The 22,974-nt window shown below is 43.5% G+C and overlaps 3 protein-coding genes across 8 annotated transcripts in view; 1 reads left to right on the forward strand and 2 right to left on the reverse strand.

Moving 5' to 3' along the window:
• LOC109870188 (discoidin, CUB and LCCL domain-containing protein 2-like) overlaps window positions 1-11,454 on the forward strand; it is a 34,149-nt gene extending 22,695 nt beyond the window's left edge. For both annotated transcript variants that reach the window (XM_020460593.2, XM_020460601.2), the window contains 9 exons: window positions 1,890-2,023; window positions 2,110-2,150; window positions 2,327-2,667; window positions 4,173-4,320; window positions 6,513-6,644; window positions 6,732-6,825; window positions 7,512-7,561; window positions 7,629-7,763; window positions 9,378-11,454. In XM_020460593.2, coding sequence (XP_020316182.1) covers window positions 1,890-2,023; window positions 2,110-2,150; window positions 2,327-2,667; window positions 4,173-4,320; window positions 6,513-6,644; window positions 6,732-6,825; window positions 7,512-7,561; window positions 7,629-7,763; window positions 9,378-9,790 — 1,488 coding nt within the window. In that variant the 3' untranslated portion in view covers window positions 9,791-11,454. The remainder of the gene's footprint in view (window positions 1-1,889; window positions 2,024-2,109; window positions 2,151-2,326; window positions 2,668-4,172; window positions 4,321-6,512; window positions 6,645-6,731; window positions 6,826-7,511; window positions 7,562-7,628; window positions 7,764-9,377) is intronic.
• tmem30c (transmembrane protein 30C) lies at window positions 9,161-16,822 on the reverse strand. Of its 4 annotated transcripts, XM_031800053.1 has the most exons (9): window positions 16,718-16,822; window positions 16,141-16,363; window positions 14,185-14,301; window positions 13,939-14,046; window positions 13,740-13,830; window positions 13,419-13,568; window positions 12,593-12,805; window positions 12,045-12,203; window positions 10,782-10,893 (listed from the first exon to the last, which is right to left on the reverse strand). In XM_031800053.1, exons 2-9 carry the CDS (start codon window positions 16,336-16,338, stop codon window positions 10,862-10,864), a joined length of 1,068 nt encoding a protein of 355 aa, XP_031655913.1. In that variant the 5' UTR covers window positions 16,339-16,363; window positions 16,718-16,822; the 3' UTR covers window positions 10,782-10,861. The 4 variants fall into 4 exon arrangements, with proteins under 4 accessions (XP_020316208.1, XP_020316213.1, XP_031655913.1 ...); XM_020460619.2 differs by lacking the exon at window positions 10,782-10,893 and adding an exon at window positions 9,161-9,198 and having other exon boundaries at window positions 16,141-16,801; XM_020460624.2 differs by lacking the exon at window positions 10,782-10,893 and adding an exon at window positions 10,459-10,676 and having other exon boundaries at window positions 16,141-16,801.
• A 69-nt stretch (window positions 16,823-16,891) lies between these two features.
• The window catches only part of cmss1 (cms1 ribosomal small subunit homolog), a 63,267-nt gene continuing 57,184 nt past the window's right edge, over window positions 16,892-22,974 (reverse strand). For both annotated transcript variants that reach the window (XM_020460634.2, XM_031800055.1), the window contains 9 exons: window positions 22,074-22,207; window positions 21,901-21,978; window positions 21,636-21,774; window positions 18,979-19,038; window positions 18,563-18,665; window positions 18,392-18,452; window positions 18,193-18,280; window positions 17,950-18,038; window positions 16,892-17,807 (listed from right to left, as the gene is read on the reverse strand). In XM_020460634.2, coding sequence (XP_020316223.1) covers window positions 17,724-17,807; window positions 17,950-18,038; window positions 18,193-18,280; window positions 18,392-18,452; window positions 18,563-18,665; window positions 18,979-19,038; window positions 21,636-21,774; window positions 21,901-21,978; window positions 22,074-22,207 — 836 coding nt within the window. In that variant the 3' untranslated portion in view covers window positions 16,892-17,723. The remainder of the gene's footprint in view (window positions 17,808-17,949; window positions 18,039-18,192; window positions 18,281-18,391; window positions 18,453-18,562; window positions 18,666-18,978; window positions 19,039-21,635; window positions 21,775-21,900; window positions 21,979-22,073; window positions 22,208-22,974) is intronic.

Here is a 22,974-nt window from a genome sequence, read left to right on the forward strand (position 1 = left end):
CCGAGGGAGGTGTTTAGTTCCAGGGTCCTTAGCTTAGTGATGAGCTTTGAGGGCACTATGGTGTTGAATTCTGAGCTGTTGTCAATGAATAGTATTCTCACATAGGTGTTCCTTTTGTCCAGGTGGGAAAGGGCAGTGTGGAGTGCGGTATGCAAATTGGAGTAGGGCTAGGGTTTCTGGGATAATGATGTTGATGTGAGCCATGACCAGCCTTTCAAAGCGCTTCATGGCTACAGACGTGATTGCTACAGTCTGTAGTCATTTAGGCATGTTACCTTGGTGTTCTTGGGCACAGGGACTATGGTGGTCTTCTTAAAACATGTTGATTTTACAGACTCGGACAGGGAGAGGTTGAAAATGTCAGTGAAGACACTTGCCAGTTTGTCAGCGCATGCTTGGGAGTACACATCCTGTCAATCCGTCTGAATGTTGACCTGTTTAAAGGTCTTACTCACATCGGCTGCGGATAGAATGATCACACAGTCGTCCGGAACAGCTGATGCTCTTGTGCATGTTTCAGTGTTGCTTGCCTCGAAGCGAGCATAGAAGTTATTTAGCTAGTCTGGTAGGCTTGTGTCACTGGGCAGCTCTCGGCTGTGCTTCCCTTTGTAGTCTGTAATATCGGGCCGGGTGGGAAAGCCACGGATTCATTTTAGAACGAGTCCAACTTTTTGGACCCATGGAGACCTCTAGATCACACCTCAAGTCAGTGCACCTCACCCAGTCCCTCTATCTTTACACCTCTCCTTTACTTGGTCACACTCTCTGTCAACTTTCTCAGTCGGAATTTGTCCCTCTCTAGTTCTACCCCTTTGGGTTGGTTTATGATGTGTTGTAATGAGGGAGTGTGTGTGTGTGTGTGTGTGTGTGTGTGTGTGTGTGTGTGTGTGTGTGTGTGTGTGTGTGTGTGTGTGTGTGTGTGTATGCATTGTGTGTGTGTAAGTGGTCTGTGCTCCAAGTGGCTGGGTGGGGTGGTTTAGTGCAGTGTATTTGGTGTAGTGGTTTGGTGGGGTGCTGCTTCGGATGTGGTGTATGTTACTGGGATGTTTTAGAGCTGAGAGGGCAGGTGTTGTGGGTGCCTCAACTATGTGGTTAAAGTCAGTTTGTGTGTGTGTGTATCTTTATCATCTGACAGTGAGTGTATAAAACCATCCCACTTCCCACTTCACTCACCCAGCTAGCTGCCCACTGCTGGGAACTGGTCTCACTAAGTGTGTGTTCACTAGTGTGTGCGTACATGTGTGTGTGTGTTTTGCTAATATATGCATGAATGGATCCATTTTATGATGTCAGCAAATTAGTGAGTCAGTTACTGGAATGCTAAGGGTTTACTAAAGAGAAATAAGGAAAGAGTTTCAACAATCCAACTTTTTTCAGTGATTTTAATATAAGATTAATTGACGGAAGGAGGGAAGGAAGCATTTCTAAAGAGTTGAAACAGACCTTGGATCAGCGTTCTTTTCTTCATGCCACTCAGTGTTCCCCCTGCCAGGAAGTGATGTCGTCATGCTGACTTATCTCCTGTTATCTGTGGGGCTGTGGGCTGAGAGCTGTCCTCTGTGATCTATCTCACTGAAACTTTATCCGACCCATTGCTGTCCCTCACTGGGATATATGGCCTCTCAGCTGACAGTGGAATAATCACAACCACCGACACACTGCTCCCTTCCTCTGTCCATTCTTCTCTCTCCTTTCTCTCTACCTCTTTCACTCTCGTATCTACCTCTCTCACGATCTTCTCTCTCTCTTCCTGTTCTAACCCCTTCTCTGCAACAGCAGGGATTCAATTGACATAGCAGTCATTTTATGAAGATGGTCATACATCTAAATGTACATCTTCCAAACAGTCATGAATGGATCATAATCAATATCTCCTTCCCCTCCCTCAGTCGTCTCCAGTGTGTCTAGCAGCCATCCATGCAGGTGTGGTGTCTAACTCTGTGGGCGGTCAGATCAGTGTGGTCAACAGTAAGGGCATCCCTCACTACGATGGCTCGCTGGCTAACAACGTCTCCTCCACTGTGTAAGTACTCCTGTCTGTCTGGGAGAATACATCTGCATTCTCTTCCCTTTCCATCTCTCTCCATCATTATGTCGATCTCTCTCCAGTGGTCCCTTGTCAAACAGCCTCTTCACTTTCAAGACCAGTGGTGAGTTCAATCAGCTACAATATACAAAAACAGACCATAATACCACAACCACCATAGCCACACATGCTTCTGTATCCTTTTCAACTACACCTGCCACCACAATCACTTCTACAATATCCAAAACAGCCATGTGTCCTCCCACTTTAATACAGACTCACAGTTTCTCTCTCTCTCAGGTTGCTATGGGACACTAGGTCTAGAATCGGGCGTTGTTAGGGACTCACAGCTCTTTGCTTCCTCGGTGTGGGAATGGAGTGACGTGATTGGCAAACCCAGTGAGTGGGGCCCAACCGGGGCCCGCCTTAATGGGGCGGGGCTTCCCTGGGCGTCGGCTCACAGCAACCAGCAGCAGTGGCTACAGGTGGATCTGAAGAAGGAGAAGAGGATCACAGGCATCACCACTACAGGCTCCTCCCTACTGGAGTACCAGTTCTACGTGTCAGCCTATCGGGTCCTCTACAGCAATGACGGACAGCACTGGAACATCTATCGGGAGGCAGATGCTACCCAGGACAAGGTGATGAAAATATCCCTCTCATCAATAACCTTAAAGGTCCTGAATAGTCATTTTGAAAAGTACTTTTCCCCCCATGGCTAACTACCAGGATGTTTGAAAAGACAGGCTAAGTGGGCGGGGAGTTTATATTCATGAGCTGGCCTTGACTGACAGCTCTTTCCAACGCCTATGTCAAGCAACTTGGATGCAGTGAGCAGTGTTGCAGAAAAATCATCTCAAGCTAGTTTAGTGATACACAAAGCAACTCAAACAACATTGAAATTGCATCAATTATCTAGTTTTTATTCTCTTGTGAATCGGTTCAGCACTGACGGATGTGTTGACAACTGAGTGGGAGTATTGAAGGACCCTTCCCCCCCTTTTGTTCCATGCTGACTGAAAACCTAGCTAGCCAGTAACTAGCTAGCACCAGGCACAGATTAAGACCTAGCTAGCCAGTAACTAGCTAGCACCAGACACAGATGAAGACCTAGCTAGCCAATAACTAGCTAGCACCAGGCACAGATTAATACCTAGCTAGCACCAGACACAGATGAAGACCTAGCTAGCCAATATCTAGCTAGCACCAGACACAGATGAAGACCTAGCTAGCCAGTAACTAGCTAGCACCAGGCACAGATTAAGACCTAGCTAGCCAGTAACTAGCTAGCACCAGGCACAGATTAAGACCTAGCTAGCCAGTAACTAGCTAGCACCAGGCACAGATGAAAGGGGAAACATTTAAGTATCTTAGCACCAGTAGAGTAGCTATCTAGCTATATAAACCACGCCCGTCTGGAAACGCCTTCTCCAATGTTGGTTACAAGGCAGTACTTATTTAAGGTTAGAGGTTAGAGAATATCATGTTACCTTTGGTGTATTAAAATGAGAGTTTAAGGTGTCCCCTTAATCATTAATCCAAGTATTTGACATGGAGGGGAGGACCAGTAACTTTGTGATAAACTTTATCATTGTAGAGGCAAGTCATTTTTCATACTTTGGTCGTCATACTTTGATCCCGTTTCCTTCAAATATCAAATTTCATGGAAAACATGATTTTGACTGTTCAAGGAGAGAGAAAGCCTCTTTAGACAAAATACGGGAGTGCAAGATGGAGTCATTTGTTTCTGTGGCATCAGTAATTGATTGTGGTTGTTTATGGCAGGAAACATGAGAGCTGACTGTGGTTGTTAAGTGCTGTGGTCAGTCAGACTCAGTCAGGACAGCAGCTCATTAAAGATGGATGGAGATTGATTGAGTGCTTGTGCTGGTCAGGCTCTGTAATCAGTTTTTTTTATCCTTACTTATACTAGTGAAAATCTATTTTACAAGAGACTTGTCCCAAGAAGGCAGCAATCAAACATTTGTTATACACCATACATAAAATGTACAATACAGTAGACCTGTTGGCAGTAGGCACAGGCAAGATAACATGAGATATAATTTGGAAACATAGCTTCAGTGTAGTATATTATTAGGAACCCCATTAGCTATTGCTACAGAAGTCTGTTTCTGTTTCCTGATAGATTTTTAAAGGGAACACCAATTACCTCCAGGAGGTGCGCAATAACTTCATCCCACCAATCGAGGCGCGGTATGTGAGGATAAGCCCCACCCAGTGGCACCAGCGAATTGCCCTCAAGTTTGAGCTGCTCGGATGCCAGTTCCATCAAGGTAACCAAACCAGCCAATCACATGCAGATGTTTTGACTTTGTAGCCAATCAGTGACTTTCAATTATTTTACCATTGTGTGTCACTAACCACGTTTCCATCCAGTTTTTATGCGAGTAAGGTCATACCTTATGAAGAAATTAATGGGAGCTGTGATAGGAGCAGGAAGTTTCAGTACAAATTTCTAAATGTCAACAGTTAATTTGTTCAATCGACATGGTGGGATCTTTTTGTGTTGGTAAAATGAATTATTTAAGAAATTGTAAGGTTCTGTATTTATGTTCTTAGTCAACCTTGTGTTCTGTTTTGTTGTGTTCTTGAACATAGCCCTGTCTAATTCTTGTTCATTGATTTCACCTGTGTTAGTTACTCACCTGGTCTCATCAGCTCCTTATTTAGTTCAGTTCATTCTGTTTGTGCCTTTGTGAGGTATTGTTTGTTTTGACTCTACTCAGCCTTTCCCTAGCCCGTTTTTGAGAACCAATTATAGCCTTCAGTTCTAGTTGAGTCACCTGCCTGTTTGCCTACCTGTTTATGACCTTCTGCGAAGGTGCAATAAACACCTGCCGCACTCTGCGTGTGAATCTACACCTTTTTCTCCCCGAGTATTCATTACAGAAATGGTGGTGGAAATATTGATATAATAACCATAATAATCATATTGAAGTAAACTTGAAGTCACGCGATGACACGGTGTGTGGTCCTCCCACTATGACTTGGGAAACCATGCAGGTTATTAGGCTACAGATGATATAACTCATGATGAACTTCACAGGGTGGTGATCTTTATGCTCCTCTTTCCAATAAATATTGAGGGTCTGATTCTGGTGACATGATGATCGACGCTCGACTGCCGTTTGACAAATAAGAATATTCTGGCTCTTATCCATAAAAATGTCATCATGTAGACTAGCCTACCCTCATAGCCTACCCTCACAGACTACCCTCACAGACTACCCTCACAGACTACCCTCATCTGCCAGCTGTTGGCTAGAGCACATGTGCCTTGACCAGAGTAGGTACATTTTGTTATTTAACACAACAGTCTAACTCTCGGTAGAGTTGAAAATGCGATGGAAACACATTGAACTTTACATGTTTAATCAGTACATGTAAACTGAAGTGTGTGCACTACATCACTCACAGATTTTTATCTGCAACAAGCCAGTTTGGTGGGAAAATTAGCATATTTTATTTTCGAATATTCGCATATAAATCTGTCGCCGATAGTGGAGAGGTGCATAAAGATGGCAGCCCCATGTACGTACCACAAATACCATGTACGTACCACAAATACCATGTACTTACCACAAATACCATGTACGTACCACAAATACCATGTACGTACCACAAATACCATGTACGTACCACAAATACCATGTACGTACCACAAATACCATGTACTTACCACAAATACCATGTAAGTACCACAAATACCATGTAAGTACCACAAATACCATGTAAGTACCACAAATACCATGTACTTACCACAAATACCATGTACGTACCACAAATACCATGTACTTACCACAAATACCATGTACGTACCACAAATACCTTGTTTGCTAAGTTCGCCGTATTGTACATTGCTCTTCGTTAATGCTTTTTTAAAATCGTCATTAGCACAGTATACATGTATACATGATCTCAATTTTAGCTTTAAGGAGCCAGCAATTTGAAGAAACCCAACATTTGATTGTGCTGATTAACAGTGCATTGAACCATGTCGCGCACTGTAGTTTAATAACTCTGTGGATAGTGCTAAAACAATGACGTCATATCTGAATTCCGATATCTTTATGCACCTTGTTCATTGGATGGCAACCTAGCTATTGGAGTTGAGGGATCCTATTGAGGCCAATGTGGATACTATCTGAACAAAGGGAAATAAGAGCCTGTTCTTCCTGAGGAAACTGTTTCAGGGTGGATAGGACACTGATGACCATCTCTTACAGATAATATATATAATCCATTTGAACATTCAATATGATCTGCTGTTTTGGCAATATAAACTTCAAGCGTAAGCACAGGCTGGGTAACATTGTTAAACTAAGTAGCAGGATCATTGGTAGGAACTTATATTTGTCATGTGTTCATTGTGTTTTATAAGTGCTGCAAAATGAATAACAAAGATTAGTCTACTCTATTGGAGTCATGTGATCCTAACCGTTCTGTCTCTTCTTCCATTGGACAGCGAGGCCCCGGATATACCACCCCGCTCGGCCTCCCCCTCCCTCAGTGGCCACAGACACCCCCCCAATGTACGGCCGGACCACCCACACCCCTGACATCAGAAACACCACCATGCCTCCATGCATCATCAACGGTGAGCGAGAGGAGAAAGGGAAAACAGTCCATGTCTAGTTGTGTTGTTGATTGTGGTTGGTTCACACTGGTTGTGTTGTGGTCGTAGACGTGGCGTTTGCAACGGTGTTGGTGCCGGTGTTGGTCATGATTCTGACCACCCTCATCTTGACCACGGTCTGTGCCTGGCACTGGAAGAACAGGTGAGGATGAACTATAACTAGTAACAACTAAACAGATATCCACTCAGTAGCTCCCAACAAACTACCACGCGTACATGCTGACTAGGCCGGGCACTGACTAGGCCGGGTACTGACTAGGCCGGGTACTGACTAGGCCGGGCACTGACTAGGCCGGGCGCGTGCACCATTGCCCGCATGTTGATTTTGTCCATCCACACTAGACACGATCAGGACACGAAGGTTGATGTGTGAAAACACACTTTGAACCAACTATATTAATTTGAGGTCAGGTCAAAACACATACTGTTGCGAGCTAATTTCTCCTGTGATATAAACATTTGGGTTGTTATTTTACCTGAAATGCACAGTCTTTTTTTTCTGGATCTTTGTCGAATTTTGACCCATTTTGATTCACACAATTGTGTGTTCTCTACTCCAACAATGAATCCACCGATAAAAGGGGAAGCCTAGTTAGTTTCTAGTAATCCCTCCTTCAGTCTTCTTCTGTGGACTTTATATGGTTATTGGCAACCAACTTTAAGGTGTGGACCTCAGTTTCTTTCAATCACCCACGTGGGTATATGCTCCTAAAACCAATGAGATGGGAGAGGCGAGACTTGCAGCGCATTAACAGTGTACATTTATTTTGCAATGCTTGCGGTGTGGTCAGCATGTTACATTTCTTTCTGTTTCATCTTTCTCCTCAGGAAGAATAGTTCAGAGGGAGCTTATGACCTGTCTCACTGGGACCGTGCAGGTAAACACAACACTCTCAGTATGTGTGTGTATGTGTTTAGATGTTTATTGCGTGTGTCTCTGTCCAGACTGGTGGAAGAGTATGAAGCAGTTCCTGCCATCCAAGATAGCGGAGGGGGAGGAGTCAGTCCGCTACAGCAGCAGTGAGGTGGGCCGGCTCAGAGTGAGAGGGAACACCGCCAGACTACGGGCCGAACCCGCAGGTACATACAAAGGCCGTGTCCCAAATCTGTCTTGCCTACTACTTACTAAAAAGACTTAAGCTGTGTTCGAATACTCATAGTAACCGCACTAACCATACTATTTGTGATGTAAATCGAGTATATAGTATGCTTATTAGTCACAGTATGGATATAGTTAGTATGCCAAAAGTTCCCGGATGTCATACTACCTACAAGGTATACAAGCAGTGGACACTATTGCCATGCTTTTAGGGCCCATAATGCAATTTTTCAGAAAATGGCCCTGGCTTCACAATGTTTTCAGATTTTAAGAAAATATTCAGCCGAAGTCCGACGAGCGGATACAAATTCATTGCTTTAACTAATTATGACAATGTTGAGCAATGTGATAAAATGGACCTTTCAAATAAGTTGGCTGCCAATTAGTTGGCTATGCTATCCTTATGAACCGCATATCACCACAGTGTAGATACCCATGTTAGCTAGGTACCTAATGTTAGTTGGGTACTAATACATCAAACTTGCAAGTTTATTAACTATATGCTATCCAACTAACTACTGTTTATTGACTTTATTATTCACGTCATTCTTAGCAAAGTGGTATAGTCATTGTGCGTTCTCAATGGACATAAATTCGCTCCGGCTATCTACTCCGATTTCAGACTCGTCTGAGCGCAGAATAACTGATGAATTTACAAACGCTCAACACCAGTTGAATATGACCGGTGTCGGTAAACGTTGGCAAAATCACATAATTAAAATTGTTGCCAGCAGCACAGTTAGTCACCAACACGCTGAATAACATGAAAACAGCCTAACCAGCTCTGCCAGGGCAGATAAAATGGTTAGAGTGAGGTGTTCTCTCATTTGTGTCTGGAAGTAGCTAGCCAGTTAGCTTGGGTGCTTGACTGCCATTGTGATGATGGTCAGAACGCTCGGATCAACCCTGCTCCTCGGCCAGAGCGTCCACTGTACTCTCTGAACACTCCAAGAGAGAAACTTGCACTCTGGGACTCCAGATTGAATTTACGAACACACCCGAAGTCGTAAAATGTCGAGATAGTAATTTGTTATGCTAACAAGCTAGCAATAGCATCAACTTCCGCTAGACAAGCGTACCTCTAGTATGCTCAACTGAAATGATACCGTTCGTTTACAGTATACTAAAATGAACTAATGGTATGTAGTATATACTCATTAAATATGTCGTAGACAGTATGTTAGTATGGGTATTCAAACACCGCTATACTGTGTAATAATTGTACTATATACTACTTAGAACGTTCCGTTTATTAAAAACGAACGCAGTAAACAACATACTAGGCTCCTGAAAATGTGTAATCTAATGCAGAATTGTTTTGGGTACAGAACGTCCCCTTATCTTCTTATCAGCTGTTGTCAGACACACGAGTCTGGAAAGACTATTCTCTTCCTCAAAAGTCCACACTGAATTCTCCTAGAAGAAAATTGAAAATTAGTATAACATCCTGGCATTTAAAGCATCCTTGAAATTTCACATACTATAAACCTTTATTTTTGAATAGTTAAAATGCATACTATGTAGTTCGCATGTATGGTTATTCAGACACGGCCACACAGTTGTTTGTATGTTGAACACACCCTCTCTTCCATTAGAGTATGCCCAGCCCCTGGTCAGCGGTGTCATGACATCACTAGGTCAGAGGTCAACTTTCAAGCCAGAGGAAGGTTCTGACCCCGGCTACACGGACCCTAACCTCTACGACGCTCCCATGGCAACAGACATCTACCATGCCTACGCTCAACCCCTGCCCGCCTCCGGTGCAGAGTATGCCACGCCCATTATGATTGACATTGCAAGCCACCTATCAGGGAGCTCCACACTGAACCAGCCAACCACAGTCTCCAGCTTCATGGGCCGTGGCCCCGCCTCCCTTCTCACGAGAACAGACAGCGGGCAATCAGGGAGGTCAATGTATGACACGCCCAAGAGTACAGGACAGGCCACACCCACTAAGGATTTAGCCTATCAGGTGCCTCAGAGCAGCTCTCAGAAGCCAGTGGAGTAGAGCTGAAGAGGTGGAGTGAGTACTTTGATTGACAAGGCCATAACCATAAATCCCCCCCATTGACAGAGGGGGATGATGGAGAGAGGGAGGGTGAATTAAACTATAAAGAACGTTAGCTTCAAGTTAGATGTCTGTATGTGAGTGAGTCTGCAGAGGAGTCTATATGTGAGTGTCTACCTGTACGTGCATGGCCGGAGAGTGCTAGCATAGTACCATACCAGTCCTATCACTGAAACCACAAAGATGAATGTCTACATGAGAGCGAGAGAACAGAAAGAGAGAAGAAACAAGGAGAGGTGGAGAGCTCACTACTGTTTCAGCCAGGCTCAGTCCCCTCTGTGTGTCTCTTAATTTGATGTTTTGTCAAACTGAGTATATATTAGTTCCTTTCGTATCAATCTAAAAGTGAAACAATTCTCCAAACAATAGGTTCTCTGAAGTGGTTGCCTTCTATAGAAAGTCAATGTTTCTACCACTGAAGTGTTCTCTGCATAAAGGCCAAAGGTCACCTGTCTAAAGAGGAGCTTCCTCAGTTTACTACGGTACGCTTTGATTGGAGGCTTGAACTATTTCAGCTTTCAGTTCACAAAATCAGACCTGTCAAAATGTTTGAGTTTAACCAATCACCTTATACAAAAAGCTAGAGTGAAACCCACACCAAAAACCTGTTGAAGTTTCTGAAAAATTATTTATTTTTCTTTTATAATTCCTACTGAAAAAAACACTATGGAAAGCGGTGACGAATCAGCTTCAAATAATGATGGTTACACTGTTGTCATGGACACCTTGCCTCACGTGACAGTCAAAAAGGACCTCTGCATAACGTTTAGGTGCCATTGGGTTACTTGAAGAGGAAGAATCTGCCCTCATGGTGATCCTAGAGGAGCTGAGACAGAAGGGCTGTCTCTAAAATATGTCAGTGAGACTAAACATTGCCTTATGTTTTGTTATTATGCATCATTTATCATGGCCACAGTCTGTAAATTCCCAGAGAATCCAGAGGTTGTAGGACTTCTGTGTGCTAGAGGAAGATGATCCACTCCAGCCAAACTCACACTGGAGTAGTCTAGGTTACCGCATCAGGTGTGTGTATGGTACGGATCCTGACAAAGACGGTACGGCGAGAGAACATTATCACTAGTGACCAATCAGCATGCAGAAGTTAATATTTACAGAAACGCCTCATTCTAGTATGTGTCTGAATTGCTGTCTCTATTTCTTAGAGATTGACTGTCTCTACTGTACGACTGTCTCATCAATGTATGTAATGGCTTTCATGAGTGTCTTTGTATGGCTGTCCTAAAGAGAGTATCTGTGTGTGGCTAGCTATGTCTGTACGACTGTCCCTACGAGTGTACTGCATCTATGTTTGATTAGTCATGTTTGTAGTCAGTGGAGCACATTTAGTCCGGTCAATCCCTGTGCTGAACACCAAATCTGAACCAGTTGAACGTTAGGTTAAAGGTTAGGGCTTCAGTATGTAAGGCTGGCCGTAGGTCAGTGTGTTCCCTGGTCACTGTGTGTTTCTGTCTTCACAGATTGTACAAGGAGAAATAAAGCCTTTTTAAAAAGTAACTTTTTTAAAAGCTTTTAAAAAACTTTTACACATTTCTACAGTGAATAAAATAAAACATCAATGAATTCTTCATATTTCACATCTTAAAGGGATTCTCTGGTACTTTTTAGCCAGTAGTTCTGATAGTACTTACAAGCCAAAGGTGGTCCCGAAAAATTGCATACTACGTCACGTGCAGATATCTGCTGTCACACATCGAGCGTGAGACTAAAGCTCATTGGTTGAACTCAAATTGCTAGAGGGCTGGAACACATAGGGGAAATGGCACAGCACCGTTTCTAGAAAAACAGTGGCGAATTGAGGTAAAACAGTAATTCTGCTCATAGATTATCAGTGTATGAACTACCCAGTGGGAGGCTTAAAAAATACTTACTAGTCACCAAAGTTCCAGAGCATGTCTTTAATGCATATTCAAGCACTGACATAAATTATCACTGAAAACAATTTCCTATGGTTTCCCACCTCGTTTCATTCTAACTGCACTACTGCCACCACATGGTCATCTAGGGAAATTAAATCAAGTACAAGGATTCATGATGCTGAAAACACAAACCCCATCTCTAATCCAGAACTACATCAATTTAGACCATTTTAATAATCACATTCACTGTATCTACAGTATTATGAATTCCATATGTCTCCTTTTCCATCACTCCTCCATATTCCGTCCGTTCTTACCAAACTTCCACCAGACGGCGGTGAGGATGACAGCGAGGAGCAGGATGAGACAGCCTGTGACCAGGTAGGCTACGGGCAGGAAGTTGTTCTGACCCCCAAACCAGCTGACTGTGGACAGGACCACTTCCTTTCTGCCCTGGAAGTACTCCACTGGGAAGTCTGGAGAGGGGGCAGAGGTCAAGGATAAACATAGCCACATAAGGTGAACACAAACCTTTCATCTAAACAGGATTTAAATAGTAGACGTACTATTAATGTGCTACCATAATGTTTTCCACACAGGTAAAGGAAATAGCTGTTGTTTTTGTGCTTAATGTGATGTGACTTTCCATTGTACTTGTAACTGAGAAAATAAACATCCAATATTCCAAGCCACATCCTATGGTTTCACTACCATCCAAAGAGAAACTAGCTACATTAACCCCAATCTACCTAAGGGTTGGAAATAGGAACATGCTTTTGGAATAAATAAATAAAAAGAGTTTTGATTCAATTGACTCAAATCTCAATGTCTCCCTGGTAACAGTAATATGCATAAAAAAGGATACTGTAGGAGATAAGGACGCTGTAGTTTCCAGCCGGCAGCCCATCGGTGAAGGGTTCTATGGCTCGGTTCAGGACCCCGTAGAGCTTCTTGAAGTTGGGGAAGGCAGCCTCCCTCATCCACACGATGAGGTCCTCGTTGATGAAGCCGTTGTTGTTGCGGTCCCAGGGGTCCAGGTCATACACAGGCTTCTGCCAGTACAGAGGCTGGCCCGTGCCTGACAACACACAGACAACGGTTACATCTAGAGTCCAGACAATGTTTTAACAACAGCAATACAACAGTTATACGACATTAAGACATGATTTGGAAAAGGTTTTGACAACAGTCATACAACATTTGGAAAGGCAAGAGAGCAGCGATATGTCTATTAAATTAAAATGTGGTATTAATAATAACGATGACCATGAACACACTGTGTGGGTGTGTTGTGACGCTGAACATGTTGTGAACACACTGTGTGGGTGTGTTGTGACGCTGAACATGTTGTGAACACACTGTGGGTGTGTTATGACGCTGAACATGTTGTGAACACACTGTGTGGGTGTGTTGTGACGCTGAACATGCTGTGAACACACTGTGTGGGTGTGTTGTGACGCTGAACATGTTGTGAACACACTGTGGGTGTGTTGTGACGCTGAACATGTTGTGAACACACTGTGTGGGTGTGTTGTGACGATGAACATGTTGTGAACATACTGTGTGGGTTTGGGTGACGCTGAACATGCTGTGAACACACTGGGTGGGTGTGTTGTGACGCTGAATGTGTGGGTGTGTTGTGACGCTGAACATGCTGTGAACACACTGTGTGGGTGTGTTGTCAGACACACCTTCAAACACCTGTGCTAACGTTAGGGTTTTGTTCTCCACCTGTGGGTTGCGGAACTTGACGTTCTTGTCGGTGTACCAGGTGATGCCCTTCCTGAATAGAGGAACCACCCGACTGCCCGCTGCTGAGTGGTACAACAGAGTGAAGGAGTCTGGGAAAAACACAAACAAAAAACTCATCAAGAAATCAAATCAGTCAATTAATCAAAGCCAGGTGTTTCATGTCAGGGAGAGATTTGATCATATCACTGGATATTAATGCAGTGACATTATTAGCAGAGACTGATGACATAAACTGATGTTGCTGAGTAATGGTGTGATACCGTTGAACATGCTGTTGGCCACAGCCCCACAAGGGGCAATAGGGAGTCCGTTCTTATCCTTTATGAAGGGTTCGCAATAGGAGCTCGGGTTCTGTAGAGACAGACAGGAAGGATTTGATGTTGTAAAAGCTCAGAATAAACCAGGAAATTAAGAGGATGAAGACAGAGAAGAATAGATTGATAGATTAACAGTAGCTACCTTGAGGTTTTTATTTCTCCCAATCATCTGTCCATCATCCCTGGAGTCCATGTATTGCCGGAGGTTCTGGTGGAAGTTGATCAGGCCGTAATAGAAGAACACATCTCCCTGGGACAGGAAACACATCATCACTGTCAGTCTTAGTTGGATTTGGTTTCCAACATGTTTAACACTGACACATACAGTACATTAGCTTGTGGTCTTGTCGAAGTGTACAGACCAAGACAAACACACATACTCACACACCTTGAACGTGTTCTCAATGTTAAACACCACAGTGCAGTTGCAGCTCTGGTTCGCATTGGCACGGTCTTTACGCTTCTCAAAACACTTATCACATGACCCTGTGTGTGTGTAGTCTACCTGTAGAGGGAGGGAAGGAGATATAGCAGGAGGGAGAGAAATATATACAGTGCATTTGGAAAGTATTCAGACCCCTTCACTTTTTCCACATTTTGTTACGTTACAGCCTTATTCTAAAATGGATTAAATAAAATATTTTCCTCATCAAATCTACACATAACACCCCATAATGACAAAGCAATTATTTTGCAAATTTATTCCAAATAAAAAACAGAAATACTTTTTTTTTTTTTTACATAAGTATTCAGACCTTTTGCTATGAGACTCAAAATTGAGCTCAGGTGCATCCTGTTTCCATTTATCATCCTTGAGATGTTTCTACTACTTGATTGGAGTTCACTTGTGGTAAATTCATTTGATTGGACATGATTTGGAAAGGTGCACACCTGTCTATATAACGTCCCACAGTTGACAGCGCATGTTAGAGCAAAAACCAAGCCATGAGGTCGAAGGAATTGTTCGCAGAGCTCTGAGACAGGATTGTGTTGAGGCAAAAATCAAGGGAGGGGTACCAAAACATGTCTGCAGTATTGAAGGTCCCCAGGAACACAGTGGCCTCTATCATTCTTGAATGGAAGAAGTTTGGAACCACCAAGACTCTTCCTAGAGCTGTCTGCCCGGCCAAACTGAGCAATCAGGGCAGAAGGGCCTTGGTCAGGGAGATGACCAAGAACCTGATTGTCACTCTGACTGAGCTCCAGAGTTCCTCTGTGGAGATGGGAGAACCTTCCAGAAGGACAACCATCTCTGCAGCACTCTACCAATCAGGCCTTTATGGTAGGGTGGCCAGACGGAAGCCACTACTCAGTAAAAGTTTGCCAAATGGCACATAAAGGACTCTAAGACCATGAGAAACAATATTCTCTGGTCTGATGAAACCAAAATTGAACTCTAAGTGTCACAACGGGAAGAAACAAGACACCCATCTCTACGGTGAAGCATGGTGGTGGCAGCATCATGCTGTGGGGATTTTATTCAGCGGCAGAGACTGGAAAGGTAGTTGGGATCGGGGGAAAGTGTAACGGAGCAGAGTACAGAGAGATCCTGATGAAGTCCTGAGCGCTCTGGAGCAGGTTCTCAGACTGGGGCGAAGGTTCACCTTCCAACAGGACAACGACCCTAAGCATACAGCCAAGACAACGCAGGAGTGGCTTCGGGACAAGTCTCTGAATGTCCTTGAATGGTCTAGCCAGAGACATGGCTTGAACATGATCTAATGTCCCTGAAGAGACCTGAAAATAGCTGTGCAGCGATGCTCCCCATCCCACCTGACAGATTGAGAGGATCTGCAGAGAAGAATGGAAGAAACTGTGCAAAATACAGGTGTACCAAGCGTCATACCAAAAAGACTCTAGGCTGTAATCGCTGACAAAGGTGCTTCAACAAAGGGTCTGAATACTTATGTAAATGTGCCATTTCAGTTTTTTAAACGGGGTAGTATGTAGATTGTAGATTTAGAGAGAAAAAACGATTTAATCCTATTTTCAAATAAGGCTGTAACATAACAAAATGTGTAAACAGTCAAGGGGTCTGAATATTTTCTGAATGCACTGTATAGTCAACACATTAAAATCTATATGAATCTTAGAATGTTTGTTTCCCACAGACATTTATTATACTGTAGCTTCACTTCTTCACAGAATACCCTGGAAGTCCTCTCTCTTATCGTCTCTTTCTACCTCTCCTTCTATCAGAATACCCTGAAACTTTCTACCTCTTATCTTGTGTTCATGGTTAGATAAGCTATGTGCTCTGGAGGGTGTTACCTACTCCATTTCAAGTGATTGTGTGTATCGGTAGAATAAAAATATATTTTATCTGAAAGGATCGCTTACTCACCTTCAGTTCATGTGTATTCTGCACGGTGACAAGTAGCCACACTCCCAGCAGCACACACACAATGGCCATACCGTAGAAGAAAGGCAGGACAGTTTGAGCTGTGAGCATGGGGGACCAGGCAGGCAGTCTCTGCTGTTTGAAAGCAGAGTTATCAGGCCTCCGGGCCAGGGGCCCAGCGTTGGCCTTCGCCTTGCCCATGACAGAGAGCTCCGGCTGGGGAAGGCTGATGAGACCAGGAACGTCAGACAACAAGAAAACAAGCAAGGAACAGGAGTCTTCCCTCTCTTCTCTTCCGGTCTTCTTTAACACAGTCTTATCAGCATTTCTCTACCTCGCTCCCCTGCCTGCCAAGAGCCTTTTCCCAGCATGCTTAGGGCTAGGGTGGGGAAGACCTTTGAGACAGGCTGCTGGCAGTTACTCATTAACCAGAATCCTCTGCTCTACTTCCTCTTGTTATTTTTCTACTGTTCTTCACTCACTCCTTCCCGAGCGATTCAGTCATACATACATACACACTGATGTATTACAGCCTATCATCCAAGTACTAAAATATCTCAGATTTATTTTCCAACAGTACCTTTACGATCCGTTATTTCTTCCCCACTGAACTAGTTGCCTTTGTCTGTTCCAGAACACACTTACACACAGGATGTTATGACAAACCAGACTACCTACTGGGTGAAACAACTCATTACATCACAGACTCAGTGGGAGGGGCTTCCCGCTGGTGTGAACAAACAAGAGAGTCTGGTTCCATTCAAATGTCTTTATTCAAACCATCACACAGTTGGGCTGTGTCACACAGAGGGCTGTGTTATTGTTGAACTACAACACTGTATAAACCATATCAGATATTTTACATGTCACTTAAAATAGAACAAGAACACAGTGTCACAGAGGGAGAGGGTAAAAACAGGATAGGGTAGATGGTTGTCCAGCAGTCGGTCTGTTATGGAGACAGGATTGGTTTGAGGGGCCCTAATAAACTTTGTTGCGTGTGAGTGTTTGTGCACGCGTGTGAACAAGAGCATGATGAGAAGAGGTCCAGTCTGACTTGGTTGGGTGTGTGTTTGTATGTCAGTATATAGCAGAGTATGGCACTAGGTGTGTGTTTGTGTCTAAGTATGTGGCATCAGCAATCTGAGCAGCTCACCGATTGCTGCAGCTGTACACAGCCCATCTGTAAATAGCCCATCCAATCTACCTACCTCATCCCCATATTGTTTTTATTTGCTCTTTTGCACACCAATATTTCTACTTGCACATCATCATCTGCACATCTCTCACTCCAGTGTTAATTTGCTAAATTTGAATTACTTTGCTACTATGCCCTATTTATTGCCTTACCTCCTTACTCCATTTGCACACACTGTATATAGATTTTTCTATTGTTATTGACTATACTTTATTTTATTCCATGTGTAACTTGTGTCCATGTGTTGTTTTTGTCACACTGCTTTGCTTTATCTTGGCCAGGTCGCAGTTGTAAATGAGATCTTGTTCTCAACTGGCCTACCTGGTTAAATAAAGGTGAAAAAAAATCTAATAAAATGGCAGATTATGGCACTAGGTGTGTGGTTGTATCAGAACAGTCCCACTTTCACTTTTCCTTCCCTACATCCTTTCAAGATTCCCATATCCAGCAGCTTCAACAAGTCACCTTTGACCTGGAAGTGAAAAAGAGGGCTGTGTTATTAAGAAACTCCATATAGTCTGTCTGGCAGAAAGCCCATGTACTACTAGAGTATATTTTCAATGCTGTCTAAAGTGTTACTGTTACTGGTCCAGCAGGGGGCGTTGTAGTCTCACCTCAGGAACATCCACCATCCTGCGAAGCTTCTGGTCTCTCCAGTTCCAGTCCAGAACCAGGAAACGCAGGGGAGGCAGGGTCAGACCCTCTGGAAAAGGTCAGAGGTCAGATAGGGTTCAAATAGGGGTTCAAATAGGGGTTTAATCCCCGAAGAGGAGTGAATTAGTGCACACCTCCGATTGAAGGTTAGAAGATCAGAATAAAGTCACTGTAAATTAAGCCACACTAAGTACAAGCTGTACCTTTCTCAATGAGGGCGCTCAGTCTCCCTGGCGTCCCCACCCCAATGTGTGTCACCCCCATCTGTAGGAGCTTCACCTGCTCCTCTACCTGGGGACAGAAAGACAGAGTACGGTCACGCTTGGCTTTACTCACTCACGGAATGGCTCATCTGTACACATTAATATTCATAGGAAACTATTGTACGGTAAGGTCTGTTACCTTGATGTGCTTTGCAAACAGCTTCAGCACTTTGGCCTCTCCCTTGAAGGTGGTTAACTGTCTGGTGAAGATGTAAAGACAAGGGAGCATTATATTAAGCTGAGAAGTGCCATAAAGAATATACAATAAAAGATGATAAATGGTAAGAGGGAGATGTAGGTTGTCACTCACTTGATGAGCTCGATGACTCTTAGCGCGGCGCTACAGACGATGAGCAGAACCACAGAACTCTTCTCTGTGTGCTGCTTCTGGACCTTAGCCCATTTGGGACAAACTGAGCGAAAAGAGAAAGGGAAAAACATATTGTGGTACAAGGGACGGATGTCAATAGTCTAAAGTGGCTTCCTCTCCTCATTTTCTCTACTACAGTAGTGCAGATGAAGGAGAGACGATTAGGAGGGGAAGCCAACGTCAGACTACTGAGTTAATACCCAAGGACACATCTAGGAACATGACAGAAGACAGCAGTCCTATTAGTGTAACATGGAGTTTAAAAAGGAGTCCTGTATTGGTGAGAGGCATGTAATATACATGTAAAATGTTATGTATTTAGGTATGTACGGTGTGATGGTTTGATTTGAACTCACTTTCTTTCAGGTAGGAGGAGAGGCTGTGTGTGAGGTCATTACTCCTCACGAAGCAGGACTCTGGAAGTAACCAATCAGAGAAGAAAGTCACATTAGGAAATTCAGAGAAAGTGAGTGAGTAAGAGAGAGAGAGAAAGAATGCAAGAGAGAGAGAGAGAAAAGGCGTCAGCATGCTTCAGTTCGGCTGGCACCTATCCGAACACAGCTAGGCAAATGGAACGAGTGTGCTCGCATACTCCCATAAAAGGACAGCTTCAAACACAAGAAAAAAAACGGCAAGAGTACTGCATGTCCATTTCGAGACATCGTAGCCAGTATACACTTCCTCAATAGTCAGAATGAATCTACGGTAACTCAAGAAATCTGTCACTCATTTTGATGTTTTGCCGAGGATATCTTAATCACACAATTTTACATTGAACTAAGCTGTTAAGTGCAGTATTTCTTAAAACCTCTACAAGATCGCCGCCCCCCCCCCCCCCCCCCCCCCCCCCCCCCCCCCCCCCGCAGGACGGTTGAGCTAACGTAGGCTAATGTGATTAGCATGACGTTGTAAGTAACAAGAGCATTTCCCAGGACATAGAGATGTCTTATATGGGCTTAAATTCTTGTTAATCTAACTGCACTGTCCAATTTACAGTAGCTTTTACAGTGAAAAAAGACCATGCTATTGTTTGAGGAGAGTGCACGGCAACTGGTTTGATACATTCACCTCTGAAGGTAAATAATGTACTTACATTCAGTAATCTTGCTCTGATTTGTCATCCCAGGTGTACGAGATAAAATGTAGCTAGTTTTTTAAATGATAAAATCCATTTTACTGGGTTCTACAGTTTGAACCCCTGCTGTGCCACCCCCCATCTAGATGTGTGAAGGTTAGTTTATTTTCTACAGGGAAGCTATCTATTGTCTCTGACATTCCTGGGAGTGTGTAAACTTCCATTTTTATTACCATATTATTGTTATATGTTCTCTATAGTTATGTACTTGAAAATGAATCAATTGACCAATTCAGCACATTTGGGCAGACTTGATACAACATTTTGAACAGTAGAGCAATGGTTCATTGGATCAGTCTAAAACTTTGTGCATACACTACTGCCATCTAGTGGCCAAAATCTAAATTGTGCCTAGACCCCTAAGATTACATAACAGCCTTTCTCTTACATTTCAAAGATGATTTTTTGTTGTTTTTCTTTGTATTATCTTTTACCAGATCTAATGTGTTATATTCTCCTACATTCATTTCACATTTCCACAAACTTCAAAGTGTTTCCTTTCAAATGGGATCAAGAATATTCATATCCTTGCTTCAGGTCCTGAGCTTCAAGCAGTTAGATTTGGGTGTCATTTTAGGTGAAAATTGAAAAGAAAAGGGTCCGATCCAGGTTAAGGAAAAAATGTGCATGAAAATGAGTCGTCTCTCAGTGAATGACAACAAATCTCTACTGTTGACCAATCACAGATGAAAGGGCGTAGACTTCGGATTGCCTGAGAAAACATTTTGTGTGACCGAACAGACGGAAAAAAAAACAATAAGCATCACAAAATGTCATTATAATATACTGTATGAAAGACCTCTTCTGAAATGTTTCAGCTGGGAAGCATGCGGATGCCTTTAGACAGACATACTGATGGTCCTTAAAGCTCAGACACGCCAGTAAGATTGTACAATGTTTGCTGCCTACCGTACTTAGCACCTCAGGTGTCGGCAGTCAATCTCTTTTGTGTTCACACAGCAAAGTACTTTGAATTCGTCAGCCACTCAGTCTTATTCAAATACTCCAAACCAGAAGGTGGCAGTACTGTTTTTTAAAAACATTTTAGTCATTTAGCAGATTCTCTTTTCCAGAGCGACTAACAGGAGAAATTATGGTTGTGTGTCCCGTTCAAGTGCACAGGCAGATTTTTCGGCTCAGGGATTTGAACCAACGACCTTTCGGTTACTGGCCCAACGATCTTAACCACTAGTTTGACAATGCATATCCATGTGCATTGCTTATGGTCTAGATTCCAAGCTATCTGTGCTAATGTTGCCATTTTGTAGAAAGCCATTGTTGATACTAGCCAGGTGACCACAGCTTGATAACTACCTAGCAAGATGACAAAGAAACAATTTAATTCACTCTCCATAATCCCATACTGCCAGTGCCAGCTCATAGCCAAATGTTTAGCTAGCTAGCTAGCTAATGTTAGTTAAGAACACTGCACAAACTCGGCAGCTAACACAGGCAGATGTTTCATGGAAACTATTGTGATTTAATGATGTCAATATTTGCTTGCTACAGTGGTTAGTTAGCTTGGAGGAAGTATTTAGTGTTGTGTGCATTGCGTCTAGCCATATGAAGTGTGACTGGCTCATCCGTGGATGTACAGAGAAAATGACCTTTTTTCCTTTTTTGTTGTTGTTGGCTCCCCCACGTGAGAGTTTGTGCTCTCTGATTGGCTCAAAGTAAAGTTGTTGGCCACTGGCGAACATTTCTACAAGTAGAATTGGCAGGTCCGTCACTACCGGGTCAGGACAGAGCAGGTACCACTTTTGTTCTAGCAAGAGAAGGAATGGCCTCCCACTGTGATGAGTACCAGTGTGTTTCATGCTTTAGACCTAACAGCAGACAGAGGTCAGGTTAACAGTTGGCAGGTCAAAGGTGACTCACCCTGTAGTTTGAGCTCCTCCAGCTCGATGACGGAGCGTTTGTCTTTGAAGTGTTCTAGAACCAGGCTCTGCAGGTCAACTGGAGAGCCCGGTTTGGGGTCTGAGGTGGCGAGGACGTCTGTGATCGTCTTCTTCTTCTTCTGAATACACACAAAGCCAAAATGCCCACTTCTAACTCCAATGCAATTGAATGTAGGCACATTTTAACTGCAGTTCCACTTTGGTACAGCAGGTGTCTCTTCAATGCCCTCCATCCTCAATCTTACCTTTCTCTTTTTCTTGGGCTTTTTTTCTCCTTCATCCTCTTTCTTCTCTTGAGCCATAAAACACTCAGTCTGTGATTTCTGTGTAGACAAATAGAATTGAGAGAAGCAGTACATAATCCAAACAAAACACATTGAAGTCAGAAGGGTGACGTTTACAACAAACTATTACATACCAGTGCAGTCTTCTTCTTGACCGGGACTGGGGTTTCTATTACACTCTTCCTCTTCTTTCCTTTCTTCTCCCGTGGGGATGCTTGCTCTGTGGGCTGTTTCTCCGGTTCTTCACTCTCCTCTCCCACGGGGGAATCTAAAAGAGCACAAAGTGCAACTTCTAGTGTGACTTTAATCAACCTCACTGGACAGGCATAGTTACAAGGAGCATTGTCACCAAGAGGAGTATACTTTGTCACCTTGGAAAACAATGTTGTAACATACAGCCACACCAAATGCCTGGCTAGCTCTCATCCTCGCCTCTTACCCCAATGCTGTGAAGTCATGCCTAGGCCCCATGGGAAAGGAGGACAGAAGAGAATGCCTGCTCGTAAATACCTCTGGTTAAATTTAAACAGGCAAACGCCACGATCCTCTCTCTAAATCTGGACATTTCACAACACTGACTGGCCCCACCATATTCAGTATTCAGACCCCCCCCCCCAACACACAATGACAAAGCGAAGAGTTTTTTGTTGTTGACATTTTTGCAAAGGGCCTTGGTCAGGGAGGTGACCAAGAACCCGATGGTCAATCTGACAGAGCTCCAGAGTTACTCTGTAGAGAACCTTCCAGAAGGACAACCAATCAGGCCTTTATGGTAGAGTGGCCAGGCGGAAAACTTTCCTCAGTAAAAGGCACATGACAGTCGACTTGGAATTTGCCAAAAAGCACCTAATGGACTATGAGAAACAAGATGCTATGGTCTGATGAAACCAAGATTAAACTCTTTGGCCTGAATGCCAAGCGTCATGTGTGGAGGAAACCTGGCACCATCCCTACGGTGAAGCATGGTGGTGGCAGCATCATGCTGTGGGGATGTTTTTCAGCAGCAGGGACTGGGAGACTAGTCAGGATCGAGGG

This window comes from Oncorhynchus kisutch, linkage group LG2 (genome assembly GCF_002021735.2).
Source record: "Oncorhynchus kisutch isolate 150728-3 linkage group LG2, Okis_V2, whole genome shotgun sequence".
In the NCBI taxonomy this organism is placed as follows: Eukaryota; Metazoa; Chordata; class Actinopteri; order Salmoniformes; family Salmonidae; genus Oncorhynchus; species Oncorhynchus kisutch.